This window comes from Clupea harengus, chromosome 2 (assembly GCF_900700415.2).
Source record: "Clupea harengus chromosome 2, Ch_v2.0.2, whole genome shotgun sequence".
Taxonomy (NCBI): domain Eukaryota; kingdom Metazoa; phylum Chordata; class Actinopteri; order Clupeiformes; family Clupeidae; genus Clupea; species Clupea harengus.
The window spans coordinates 14,432,828-14,447,029 of NC_045153.1; the positions used below are offsets into that span (position 1 = coordinate 14,432,828).

Sequence of the window (14,202 nt, forward strand, 5' to 3'; positions counted from 1 at the left end):
AGCCAACAGGTCTCCCCACTTGCTCGTAGGCCTTCTTCCTAATTCATCTTAAAGCCACTGTTACGCTCCACTTGCTCGTAGGCCTTCTTCCTAATTCATCTTAAAGCCACTGTTACGCTCCACTTGCTCGTAGGCCTTCTTCCTAATTCATCTTAAAGCCACTGTTACGCTTTCTCAAGTGTGCAAAGCCTGACTGCTCCAAGGTAAGTGTGTACATACACACAGAATTTTCCAATGAGAGCTCTGAGAGTAACACATAGTCTCTTCTAAGCTAGCATGCTTTCAGGGCTAACCAAATCTGGCCTGGGCTTCAACACAGCCTTGATAAACAGCACCAATGATGTTACTGCAAAGTCTGCAAAGTCTGCAAAGTCTGACGCTCAATGTCACACTGATGCATCCTCTTAGACAAGAACATACAGTCACACTTGACCAAAAGCGTCCTTTATGAATTTCAGACACAATTATGTAACAATGTGCAAAACCAGTCATGTTAAACACAGTCATGTTTTAATTTAAACATCCTGGTAAGTTAGAATATAGATTAAAAATAAGTACATTAGGTAGAATTTAGCGTCTCTCTCTCTCTCTCTCTCGCAACTGAGGAATTTACCACTGTTGACCTCATCCTTTATCCTCTCCTTCCTTCTTGTTCGTTCCGTGTCATAAACCCCATCTGTGTTTGGACTTGGTCCTAGTTCTTGGTCCCGAGGGCCTGCGGCTGGCAGGTCTGTTCGCTCAGCTGTGTGCTTTGTTCCGTCCTCCTCAGCCTCGTCAGTCACTAACGGCCAGCACTCCAGATGCAATTAGAGAGGTCAGTGCCACCCTTTCAAGATGAAAGCACCAAATCCTCTGGGTAAAAAGTCACCCACCCAGGACATACGTTATAAATATGACATCAGTGAATTATGACAGGGTTATTATTTCAAATGAAAGAAATCAGAACAGAAAGAAAAAGAAAAAAAGTTTAGGGAAAAATCCCCAAAATTCCCAAATTATAGTCCAAAACTCCAGTTAGGCAGTTACAGCTTGATTAGTTTGTCTCTGTCTCTGTCTCTGTGGTATGTGTCTAGTCAGAGCCCTGGTGATTATAGCCATTTCACTGTGCTGGCTTTAGACATAACATATGGGTGGGGTTGCGTGGGAATGTTCCGGAAGTCCCATGCAGATCCCTGTCCCTTTAGTCCCGACACCAACTTACAGTGGTATTGTTCTTGAGTGGTGAGACGTTTGGAGGAGCTGCGTATGTGTGGAGAGGGGAGAAAGGTTCTTGTAGTGGTATGTGATGATACAAGTGTCTGCATGGATGGGTGGGTGTGGGTTGGGTTGGTGTCACGTGCGAGTCTGAAGGCAACAGCCTGCATTGTTGTGTGTATATCAGTGACAGCTGCTTTCCACACCGTCCAGGCACAAGGGAAGTGGTTAAATGTAAACAGCGTCAGACTTTCAACTCAAACGCTTTCGCTCCCCCCTCTTTTCCTCTAGCGGGAAGAAGGTCAGAAGGTGTCGTGACAAACACTTTCCTCTCATCTTTCAGTTTACACAATAGCCATGCTCCTCCAAGCTACTCACTGGCCACATAAACCTAGGACAGAGAGAGAGAGAGAGAGAGAGAGAGAGAGAAGGACAACTGTCATTGAAATTCCTAGGATTTTCTTCTGCGTCACCTAAAAATGTGGTTCCACCCTCTATGCTATTCTTAGTACAATTCCCATTACAATCGCAATCATGAGTTAGGTTATTTGCTAAGGCAATAGTCATAATACATTGAGAGGGGAAATTATATCATTTATGCTATTATGAGTACATCTGTGAGTACATTTGTGGTTGAAGTTTAGTTAAAAACAACTTTATTCCTTTAAAGCAACTCTAAGCTTGTGAAAAAAAAAGAAACTTGGGCCGAGTCAAGATCAACTGGAATTGTGTTTTGTAAGCCCTTAGAAAAGAATGTTATTGTGGTCATAATGTTTTTCACCCCAGCCCACATGTGAATACAGCTCAGACATAGGTAGGTACCTCACAGTGGGGTCTCTCTCTTATACAGCACGGCGCTAGTTGGCCCCTCAAACTGGAGTTTGATGGCCTGCTTCCGACTGAGATGTGGGTCATTTGTCGTAATGTTGACCATGGCATCGTCAGTTAAGGCACTGGGTGAAATTGCTGAGTTGAAGTTAAAGTCTTGGGAGAATGCTGCCTTCTGGGACACCTCCCACGCCTCCCTCTGATGTGGCGGCGGGTACCCCAAGGGCGGGCTGTCCCTGCTTTTCACGGGTCTGGTGGCACCGTCCTGCCCTGGCGCCACCCCTAGAGACGCCATGACAGAATTCCACTTCCCTCCTCCCACAAAGTTCGGCGAGCCCTTGGTCAAGTCTTCCCCTAAAAGAGTCTGCATTTTGGGCTTTGCCGAATAGTCCCCACCCAGAGACTCCAGGAGCCCCTTCAGAGGCTGATTCAAGTCCAGAAAGAGCCCAGAGGGAAAGTACTGCGTGTCAGCAGGAGACGCCTTGCAAGTGGTCTTGATCTGGCTCCTCTTGGTGCTGCCATGGAGACTGGCGGCTGCCGACCCTGGTGGGGGCAGAGTGGAGGGACGGCTGCGGCAGCGGGGCAGCGAGTGCTGCTGAATCTGCTGTGTGAAGCTCAGGCTGTCCGCCGGGACCGTCTGCACCGTGGCCTGCGAGTGGCCGGTGGACGAGGACGTCTGGGAGCTCTGGATGGAGTGGAAGCGCTCTGCAGTGGATGAGGGGGAGCAGGATGCAGAGGCCGAGGCTGAGGAGGCTGAGGAGGCTGCTGGGTAGGAGTGTGCCATGCCTCGCCCTTCCCCAGTGCTCCCGGAGCTGGCAGAAGACTTCACTGTGGAAGTCTGGGACAGTCCAGGGTTGCCGATTGTTCCAGGTAGAAGACAGGGGTAGGGCTTAGCCCCGTAGCTTTCTAGCAGCCGGACAATGTCAAAGTGACCTCTTTTCCCTGCTACTTTTACTGGACTGCGTCCATAGGAATCTACATGGTCTGGGTCGGCACCCTTTTGCAGTAGCTTGACTACAACCTCAGTGTGTCCCTCTTGTGCTGCTATGGACAGGGCTGTGGCTCCCTGCTGGCGACAGGCCAGGTCCACAATGATTCCCCTGGCCTCCAGAAGCACGCGTCCAGCCTCTACGTGACCCCTCCACCCAACTGAGTGGAGTGGCGGTCGACCCTCTGAGTCTCGAGCGTTGGAGTCAGCTCCGCGTCCCAGCAGCAGGTTCATGGCTCCAGCGTTACCCTGCCAAGCGGCCACGTGAAGTGCCGTGCGGCCCTCCGAGTCCCGTGACTCCAGCGGCACCCCCCCTTTCTCCATGAGCAGGGCAGCCATGTCCAGCCGGCCCTCGAGCACCAGCAGGTAGAGCAGGGGCCTCCCCTCCGCGTCACGGACGTCCGTGTCCGCCCCCCGCCTCATCAGGAGCTCCACCACCTCCCCGTGGCCCTGCAGGGTGGCGGCGCTGAGGGCCGAGTGTCCATCGTAGCCCCTCTGGTCAATGGGGGAACGGCGGTCCAGCAGGAGCCTGACGGTGCTGCAGTGGCCCTCCTGCGCAGCCAGGATGAGGGGAGTTCGCCCTTCGACGTCTAGCTCTCCCACGCGGGCCATGCTACCTCTCTCAGTGAGAGCAGCGCACACCGTGCGGTGGCCTTCGCAGGCAGCGGCGTGCAGCGGTGTCCATCCGAGGTCGTCCTTGTGGTTCTCGTCCAGACCGCGGTCCAGCAAGGCTCGAACCACTTCCACACTGCCGCGGGCAGCTGCCAGGCACAGGGCAGTGCGGCCCTCGCCATCGATCGTGTCCACGGCGGCCCCCCAGAACAACACACGGTTCACCGCACTGGCATGACCCATGGACGCGGCAGCCAGGAGAGGCGTCACGGTAGCCACAGCGGAAGGCTGGGATCCGGCCGTCTCATCCACATCCGCTCCGGCCTCCAACAGAAGCTCCAGCACCTCATCGTGGCCCTCGTAAGCAGCCAGAAGCAGCGGTGTCATCCCGTCGCGGTCCCTGTGTGCCGGGTCGCTCCCTCGCTCCAGCAAGAGGCTCACCACCTCCCCGTATCCCCTGCCTCCGCTCGGCACGCATTGTGCTGCCACCGACAGAGCCGTCCGACCATCCCCGTCCGCAAGGTCCGCCTCTGCCCCTGCGTCCAGGAGGATCTCCACAGCCTCCCTATGCCCCATGAAAGTCGCAGCGATGAGAGGGGTGCGTCCCTCGCGGTCAACCTTGTCCACCTGCGCCCCGTGGTCCAGCAGAGTAAGCAAAATCTCCTCGTGGCCTCCCCAGGCTGCTGCTCGCAGGGCGGTCCGTCCTTCTGCATCATAGCCATCCACCTCTACCGTGGCCTCCAGAAGGAGCCTCACGGCCTCGACGTGTCCCCCCCACGCAGCGGAGCGGAGAGCGGTCCAGCCCTCCGTGTCCGAGTGCTCCAGCATGTTCCGCACCGCTGCTGCCTCCAGGCCGTGCTGGTCCTGCGCCCAGTCCAGCAGCACCTGCAAGACTCCCACGTGTCCCTGCCTGGCAGCCAGAGTGAGTGGCGTCTGGCCCTGGTGGTCTCTGAGGAGTGGGTCTGCCCCGCGACACAACAGGAGAGCTGCTATGTCAGTTGAGCCAGCATGGGCTGCTGTGGCAAGCAGAGTGCGCCCGTCAGATGGGTCAGTCCGGTTCACACTAACCCCGGTGTCCAGCAGCACCCGGACAGAGTCCTCTCTCTGGAGTGCTCTCCGGACGATCCCACTACCACTGTTGGCGCAGTGCACCCCAACACTGGGCCCGTTGTCAGGAGAACAGGTTGGGGGATAGACCCCACTTTTCATCAGAAGCTGAAAGACATCCTGTTGGATCACAACCGGTGTATGAGACACGGACGATGGAGGGTTAAGCGAGTGTCCTCCAGTGTCCCCATCACAACAGTCCTCAATGGTTCTGCCAAGGGATGGTACCTCAGTCCACACCATCCAGAGTGCCAGCAGAGCAGGGTCATTGGAGTGGATCCCACAGCTAACCAGGTGGTAACCCAATAGGCAGGTCTCCTCAGTGGACAGTCTCTTAGCTTGGACTGATAGGGCCATGGCCAGCATGAGATGTCCCTCCTGCACGCTGCACAGGTACTTCTGTGTGCAGTACTTGACATCGGTCAGCCATTCGGCAAAGCTGCTGTGGAACAACAGCTTGCTTCCTCCAGGTCCGTCGATAAGGAGCGAGTCAAGGGCACTCAGCTGAGTTTGGAAATCCTCCAGGCTGAGGCTGGCGTTCTGAGTCCAGACCACAGCATAGAGCTGCGCCGGGGTGAGGGGCCTGGGGGAGGCCAGCAGGGCATTGAGGAGCGGCCGTACGAGAGCAAAGAGCCTCCTCGGAAAGAGGCGCTGGCAGAGCCACAGGTAGAGCCCGTTGAGGGTCCCTGGAATGTCCCGGATCTCACGCAGGCCCACCAGGCCGGCGGCCACCCCGTCCAACACGCGCTGCAGGAAGAGGAAGCAGCCGCCGCTCTTGATGTGCAGCAGGTTCAGCATGTCCGCTGTGTCGGGGGTCAGCTGCCGACGCAGCGCCCCCTCCTGGTCGAGGCGCCGCAGGATGTACTGTTGAATGTCCCGCACTATGAGTGGCTTCCGAAGGTCGTCCAGGCACATTCTTCTGAAGCCTGTAGGGATGATGGGAAGGGAAAAGAGAGGTTTGAGAAAGGGGATATAAAATGGAGGAATAGTGAACTGGGAAAAGAAACTGCAGAGCTGCATAACAGTAAAATAGTTAAGGCTTGCGGTTAGGAGGAGATGAGGAAACATTTCTTATGTTTTTCTCCTACAGGTTTAAATACAAAACTGATGCAGCTTTTAAGATCTTTTAAGAAGGGTACTTTAACACTCTGGTAGAGGTACCTTCGTTTCCAGGGGGCAGAATATCGCTATGCACACTGCTTCCTTAATTAGAAGCAGTGCAAATATTGAATGCCCTTTGATGTTAGACTCACAGGAATGTGAGGTTACCATCATCAAACCTAATTGGCCAGAGGTAGTCAGGCTTTTGTAGTTGAGACTCAGGAAGACTGAGATGTTTGTGAGGACAATGTTGGCAAGCAAACTTGGGAAGTGATTACTGTTGGCTATGTCCCCCATACAGCCTTTGTGCTTCTCTGTCTTCTTTTTTTCTTCCCCTTGTGAAGACGGCACATCCCCCCAGTGTGGAAGCTGCTGTTGTCTTGCTGCCTACACTGGACCTAAATTAGTTAATCTGTATTTTTTCTTTGAAAATGAGAATTCAACCCACTCAGTGGGTGACTTCAGAAGACTTACTGGGTCCTCGCTGTTATTTGATCCTTCCACCAGCCACTGGACTGTGCATTATACTGGCACACTATGGGGTTTGCTTTCAGGATAAACAAGCTGGATTTATGGAAGGCAGAACACTTGCATTCCTTCTTTTCCTGACTGAGGGATATGATGGAAATGCATTTGCTATCTGCTTCCTGTCAGTACAGACAGCACATCTTAAGGAGAGTCGTGTACGAAAGGCACTATGTTTCTTGTGTTCTGTAGGTTTCCCTGATTCCGTGTTTTAAATTCTTTATTTGTGTGGCACATCAAGCTTTCTGCAACATGCCTTCAAAAATGTAATGAAAATTACCTCTTTTTTATTATAAAAAAAAAGTTTAAGAGTGAAAAGTTTGAAAACTGATGATCTTATTTACTCCAGGCCTAGGTCTGCTCCACTTTCTATTTCTGTGAGCCCCCAATTATTTCAGCACACACCCTCATACATCACCTCACCTGTGTGTGTGTGTGAGTGTGTGTGTGTCCGGGTATGTGTGTGTGCAAGCTTTTCAGGGTAGCTGTGTGTTGGGACCGTACCTGAGAACATCTTGCAGATGGTCTTGTTCTGGCGCCGTGCGGAGCACACCAGCAGGAGCCAGCTGGGCAGGAGGTGGAGGTGCCTGGAGAGCAGCTCAGCGATGGAGCCACTCTGACTCGCCGTGGGAGCAGCTGCCACCCCGTCCCTGAGCCCAGCACCGAACCCGGAGTCCAGGGAGTCAACCAACACATACACACTCTGAACCGGACGGGGTAGGTCCGCCAGGGGCTCCAGAACTGCCCTACAGTAAGAAAAAGTGTGTGACAAAGGGGCAACAGAGAAAGAGAGAGGGTAGAGAGAAAGAGAGTTAACAAACATATGGAGAGAGGTAAGGGATAAGGGTGGCAGGGAGGTTTGCCTCCACTGAGTTTAACAGTTTAACAATCATTATCATCTTGACATCTCCCTATCTTACAAGACTACAGATTATTGCTCTCTGGCAAGTGCCTAGTGTGCTTACAAAGTCTTTATTGGTGATAAGGAACAATAAACCAGAAGGCAAGCTCACAAATGTGCGTGACCTAGATGAGAGAACTGAAAGAACTGGAAAACCAAAACCAAAATCAAAAGCCACCTGCCATGGTTAACGACGCAGCCTGTACCTATGATCATAAAACAGAATGGAGAATGAAGATATATTTTTTTTTAAATATCAATTCAGTTGCAACCTTCCCTTCAGCCTCTTAGCCACCTGCTGCTCTCTGCTAGCATTCTTCCTCATCCTTCCTTCCACTCCTCCGCATTTTCTCTCCCTCTCTCTCCCTCCCCCTCGGGGGGAAGCTTGGTGTGGTGTGATGCTGTGAGTCAGACCTAAAGAAGCTGTGGGATTTCCTGTTCCTCCCCAGGCTGAGCACACTGGAACAGGAGGGGACTGCTGCTGCTGGGGGGGACTGTTCCAGCACGCGCGGCTGTGTTCTTATCAGCCTCATTTTCATCGAGCTGTGAAACCTATATAACCTGAGACGACTGGTTTAACCGCCGTGTCTTATCAGCATAATAGTGGCACAGAAGTATTTCGCATCATCGCAATGACTGCATGACTTCAAAGGCTAATGAGTGTCCTTGTCTTTTTGGCGATCCCAACATTTTTAAATTCCTCTGCTCTTGGCAGTCCTCAACCGCAAACATCCCCACAGACAAACCAAAGCCTTTCTCCACCCAGACTGTTCATTTTATATTCAATTTGTGCTTTAGCCATTCAGGACATTAGCCTCCAGTTTCCTTGGTTTTGCTAAACTATTGCTACATACTGTGTTGGTAAGCAACAAAGTTGGTGTTTTCTAAAAAAATAAATAAGATGATTCAGACGAAACAACATGACCTGAAGCAGAACCGGAATGATCTGAAACGAACGTTCCTGGTAGCTTTGACAAATTAGACTGTTTTGTTTTCAAATTACACAAACTGAAGCAACATTATTCCAGGAAGAGGAATCAATCAATCATAAACTTACATCAACCCCAAGGCCTTATCTCGAAATGAGGTTTCAGAGAACACACCCTTTCGGCACACATTCCAGCAAAGCAAAGGGAGGTTAACAATCTTTTAATTGACTTCCTGTCTTGTCCTCTACACCTAGTAGTCCAACACGCAACGGCCTTATCACTCTCGCATGTGCAGAGGGCAGAATGTGGCTTTGGTGCTCAAAAAAGACACTCTGGTCTAACTGACCAAAAGAATGGAGAACGCATGCCAGCGAGGCAGCACCCAAAGAACTATAATTGAGTCGTGGTCAAGAGGATGTTTAAAAACACTGACCCTGAGCCCTCTGACCAGCCAAGGGAGATGATGACATGGTCAGGCTGAACTAGACCTATGATTAAGCCTTGTGGTTGAGGACGAGTCTTGTAGACCACACAGCTCATCGCCTTTGTCAGTGACAAACAAGCTGATTTACAGTGACAGGTAAATATCACGCTCACAGTTCAAACGAACAGCTGACCATTCTGTTGGAGCCACTTCTCTATCCCAAATCATAGGGGTTCTAGTATGTGTGTGTGTGTGTGTACAGGGCCTTATACTAGCCTTGGACAGACTGTGAATCCATTTGCAGTGAGTGTCCCTGCCTGCCTTGGTCAAATCAGTGGTTAGTCTGCGCTAATGACGGGCTAAACAAACCACTAATGCTGTCCGTAAACAACAGACATCTGAGAGAACAGCTGCTAGTAACCCACGTTTTCATCTGAGAGTCAAACCTTTTCCCTTATGTTTACCTTCCAGTTAGTTACACACACACACACACACGCACACACACACGCACACACACACACACACACACACACTCACACACAGCTTCTCTCAGCAGTTTGTCAGTATGTGAGGGCAATGTGGAATGTATGCCTATAGTTCACCCCATGCACAGAGCAAATACAGGAGGCCCAGTGCAAATGTCCAGCCATGCCAACAAGTCTGAAGAAAATGTGGAAGTTAAAAACACTGAGAAAGAAGGGAGACGGAGGGAGAAAAGGCATGTGAGTGTGTGTGTGTGTGAGAGTGTGTGTGTGAGTGTTTGTCTGTGTGTGTGAGAGTGTGTGTGTGTGTGTGTGAGTGTTTGTGTGCGTGTGTGAGTGTGTGTGTGAGTGTGTGTGTGTGAGTGTGTGTGTACGCCATCGTGATGGGCTGGAGGGGCGACACACTCACGTGAGACCGGAGACCTCACGGACTGCTACGACTCCCCTGCCACATTTTTTCTGTTGTTTTTTTCTTTTCTTTCTCTCCCTCGCTCTTTTCGACTGTTGTAAATAGCATTCTTTCATTCATTTAGACTAGCGGCCTATTGTGCTAGCAGTGAATGGCGTGTATTATTGGGTCAGAGGGGGGATACATAAATATAAAAGCTAGGGAAAAAGAACAATTGTGCCTTTCCTGTCCCCTCCATAGAAAGAGATATGCAGACAGCTTCCCCTGTGACAGGCAATAGGACTCGAATCCGCACAAACAGAAGACAAGCCGAGCATATTCAACTTGCACACACACACACACACACACACACACACACACACACATTTAAACTGAGCCAGGCGTAAAGAGGATTAAAATACTTAAAATGGTGGCCTGGTTGCCACTGCCAAGTACACTGTGAAGATTAACACATCAACTCATTGATCATGCTGTAGCATGTACTCTATGCTGGCTTACTTAAAATGGATTTGAAACTGAAGCGGGAATTGTGTATGTGAAAAAAAGCCTCGATCACTATTGAAATATTCAGCTCATGCAGGGCATATTGATTTTAGAGGCTAAAGTTATGCTTAGTGTTTGAGTTGTACACTATCTCTTTGCACTATCCACACACACACAAACAGAAGAACTCTATCTTTGCACTATCCACACAAGCACAAGAACACTATCTTGTTGCACTATCCACACAAGCAGCACACAAACACTTTCCTCCTGGGCATCTACACTGTCACAATCTATGCATATTGTACCACAGGGTCAGACCCATTCGTGTATCTGTAAACACCTCACTCCTTGTGAACATGTTCTCCCTATGTGTATGTGATTTATGTATGTGTGTCGGTGAGTTGTTTAAGTGTATAAGCTACTGGATGACCTAAATTTCCCTCGGGATAAATAAAGTATCCATCTATCTATCTACCTATCTATATATCTATCTATTACAGATAAGACACCAGACCCTTTTAAGCATGCCATAAATCTGAGCTATATAAGATTAAAAAGAGAGGAGCATAAAAGGAACATATGAAGACCTTCTGAAAGTGTCATCTGGATCCCGCTGGCAGTGTAAAGGTTCCAGCGTGGGTGCAATGTCAGGGCTGCCCAGCATGTGGCCATACGCCGGGGGCAAGAGCGGGCTGGCCCTCGTCTGCTCCACCAGGCTCAGGACGAACCTCCAGACCGCCACGCTGCCCTCATCCTCCCGCTGGCAGAAGTGCCACGCCAGGCAGCGTGGCGCCAGCCCCGAGGCTCTGCCCGCATCCGACTGCGGCCACAACGTTTCCGTGCTCAGAGCCGTCTTCCCCGCACCGGGCCCCCCTGTCATCAACACGCCCACCGATGCCCGACTCTCGTTGCAGTCTCCCCGGGCATCCAAGCATCGCCGCAACTTCTCCAGGGCCCATTCCCGGCAGTGAAAGTGCCGGCCCCTGAGAGGGCTTGGGCTGGGGCCCCTCATCGGGCCCTCAGAGCTGGGGCAGGAGTCACTGTGCGGGCCCCAACGCCCATGTTCTACTGCGCTGCCAAGGCTCTCTATTTAATGATGCCGATGATGGGTCCTCCTTCGGTGCTTCAAAATACTCCAGTATTAATGACAGAAAAAAAAGAGCTTTGCCCCCGATTTGTTTAACATTCAAATGTTAAATATTTAGACGACTTTACACCGCGTCCTTATGTGACCCAGAGATGAGGCCTGCTGCTGCTGATTTTGTAGTCCACGAGATGGTCTTGTTCGCTGAAAAGAAAAATTCTTCCTCCTTCTTTTGGTCCCCCGAGTCCTATCACAACTCCTCGTCCTGGGATGACTGTCGAGTCTGTGATCCTTTACAGCTGCTCCCCTGTGACTGAGAGAGAGAAAATGAATGCTTTTACTATGCCGTACGCGTGTGTAGGCTGTGTGTGTGAGTGTGTGTGTGTGCGCGCACACAACAGAGCATGCGGTGAGCACAAGTCGGTCAAATATCTACAGAAAACATTCGCAGCTCTCAGCAGGTGGCTCGCCTTGCCACAAACCAGCTATCCACACACACACACACCCACCCTGACACACACACACACACACACACACACACACTCTCTCTCACATACACAGACACAAATACACACAAAAAAAGCTCAGGAGACACAGCTCTGTGTTGAGCTTCCCTGACAGATAGACAGAGAGAGAGAGATAGAGAGAGACAGAGAGGGAAAAAGAGAGAGGAGATCTCAGACACATACTGATGCCTTTGTTTTCCTCCCGCCCTCCCCGGTAACACGCTCCCCAGTGTCTTTCATTTCTGTTGCCCTTTGCTAAATGTGTCTTGTCCCTGTCTGCTAGACTACTTCTCTGCCTTGATTTCCAAACAAGTCATTTGGTTGGCAAATAAAAACTCCTCCTCTTTTCACCTCTCTTTCTCTTTCTCTCTCTCTCTCTCTCTCTCTCTCTGCTCACCGGTTTGACTTGTCCTCCCATTTCTCCTGCTCTGTTTCCTGACATGTCAGGACATGTTGCCAAGGAAGAGTCCACACATGAAATGGAACTGAAAAAGAGGAGTGAGAGAGTGGCAGACACTTTAGGAAAGAGGATAGGGTCTGCTTGGGGTCAAAGTTCACCCACAGAAGCATGCCGTAATTCAGCTGTCTCACAGCTCGTTTGGGGGGGGGGGGGGGGGGGCGGAGGCTGAAGGGATGAGAGGGGGTGTGGAGCAGTTCCTCATCTCTGATCTAAATATGGCTCACATGGTTGCTCTTAATCAGGAGAAATAAAACAGCTGTGCCTCATCTACACTACCAGCCTCCTCATTCTCCAGTTGAGAAAAACGGGCTGATGAAGCTATTCTCCTTCAGAAAATGAGAGATATTTTAACAGATTGGGCACTTTGAGTTATGCCAAAAAACTGTTGCTGATAATCTAAATCATATAGAAACTTCAGATAGTCCACAGGGAATTTACCCTGTTAATCCTAACTAAAACAGAAAGTATGTCTAAATGAAACTACATGAGTACGTACATTCATAACATAACCAACTAGTAATTCCATTGTGCAGCTATATTTCGATTCGAGCATCTGACAAATTGCAAATGTTACCATTTCAAACGGAAACGTGGCTGTGTAATGCATCTAATCCCTGACAGACACACGCACAAAAACACACACTCGCGTGTTCCCATACAATTAGCTCAACAGCCATACTTCACCCTTGCGTGAACCCGCCCTTTAAATGGATATTTTTCCAATTACTGTCGCAGCACTTTATTCCCTACGCCTGATCGTATGATCCACAATCTACACGTATATTCAGTTTACAATTACATTGGTGTCGATAATGATTCAACATAACTACCATGTCACACAAAACTCTCACTCGCTCTAGGCTGCTTGCAAAAGCAATACTGTGCCCTCATTTGCGGAAAGAAAATACGAGCTCTGCTGTATAGATTGGGAAGTAGGCTGACAGGGCTATTGGAGGTACACAATCAGTCAATTGGAAAGACTTAAGGTGGCATTTCCACTTGGCACAGAGAGTGCACTGTGGCCAAACTCCATGCCCTTTCCTCACGGGTCCGCTTCGGGGTACAAACAGCAACAACGAAAGCGCTTTAATCGAAACTTGACTTCCCCAGGTTGCTACAGGTGCCGCATCATTAGCTGCCTGCAACCTGGAAGCCACTGACTGATCGTAATACAGCGCTTTCTGCTAAACAATGTTCATTATCGGAATCACTATCCACATTCCGAAGACCAAATTCAGCATACCCGCATCTGAATGATATTCACTGAAAATAATACCGATGTCACAAACCTTGGTTGCGTCAGGCGTTACCGCGTAGAGAATAAAGCTGCTCGTTTTCATCGACAAGCCCGATTTCTCGGTGAAATGTTGTTTCCCCGACGATTTAGACCTAAACAGTTCAAGGCATCCTTCCACAGTGCATCTTCCACCAACGTGTATTCAGATTAAATGGCACGTAATATTATTTCACAGCACAGCGGACTTTTCCATCTCAAGAAAGATCCTCAAGCCATTACGCACAGTTACTGGCTCTGTACTTTTGCATGCTGTCAATATGAATCCCATTCATATTACATCACGCGTCACCGATACGCAAAAGCACAACACCTCCTATTGGAGATAAGTCGCAATACATTATATTAAGTTTGTCCTACAAATACAAGCAAGTAGGAAAGATAGCATTCATCGCAATGTTAAACTAGAGAATGTGTAAATCTTACATGAGCGGTGGATATGGTGAGTGTTAAACCTCTCCCCATTTAACACATGCAGGGGAAATATAACATGTCTTTAAAGTTGTCAAGACAATTCACGGAAGGTCGCAAATTTGACAAACACTCGCTTAAACATTTAGTCCCTCATATGTACAGTTGTCGGGAAGACGACATAGTACTGCGTAACGTGCTTTGGATTGCGAGTACGGATTCAGCGTTGACAACAGGCATACATTTCTTTTCAAATATGCAGCAGTCCTGTGTCTATGAGACCAAGTTTGGTCCACACGTTTGGGGAATTCTGAATGACTTTTGAAGTAGCCCCATGTAAGAAAACCAATTTCATTCCACAAAATTGTTCAACAATGGTTTGGTTGTGTCATTTGAGGAAATCCTCTCCCAATAGCCTTGTTGACAGAACAGGATTCTGGGGGCCCAGCTTTAAAGCGAGG

At 49.8% G+C, this 14,202-nt stretch overlaps 1 protein-coding gene across 3 annotated transcripts; it reads right to left on the reverse strand.

The window, feature by feature from the left end:
* Positions 1-428: 428 nt before the first annotated feature.
* Positions 429-13,585, reverse strand: ankrd50l (ankyrin repeat domain 50-like). 3 transcript variants are annotated; one of them, XM_031583765.2, is made up of 6 exons: positions 13,326-13,585; positions 11,974-12,061; positions 10,574-11,383; positions 6,860-7,101; positions 2,017-5,655; positions 429-1,585 (listed from the first exon to the last, which is right to left on the reverse strand). In XM_031583765.2, exons 3-5 carry the CDS (start codon positions 10,996-10,998, stop codon positions 2,018-2,020), a joined length of 4,305 nt encoding a protein of 1,434 aa, XP_031439625.1. In that variant the 5' UTR covers positions 10,999-11,383; positions 11,974-12,061; positions 13,326-13,585; the 3' UTR covers positions 429-1,585; position 2,017. The 3 variants fall into 3 exon arrangements, with proteins under 3 accessions (XP_031439625.1, XP_012697749.1, XP_031439634.1); XM_012842295.3 differs by lacking the exon at positions 11,974-12,061; XM_031583774.2 differs by lacking the exons at positions 11,974-12,061; positions 13,326-13,585 and adding an exon at positions 11,760-11,866.
* Between the last annotated feature and the right edge of the window lie 617 nt (positions 13,586-14,202).

Bases quoted from the DNA above. Each gene is read 5' to 3' on its own strand.
- ankrd50l (XM_012842295.3), bottom strand. From the start codon at position 10,998: ATGAGGGGCCCCAGCCCAAGCCCTCTCAGGGGCCGGCACTTTCACTGC. The intron at 7,102-10,573 runs GTCTTCATATGT...TTCTTACTGTAG, and splicing joins CCAGATGACACTTTCAGAAG to GGCAGTTCTGGAGCCCCTGG. The intron at 5,656-6,859 runs GTACGGTCCCAA...TCATCCCTACAG, and splicing joins CATCTGCAAGATGTTCTCAG to GCTTCAGAAGAATGTGCCTG.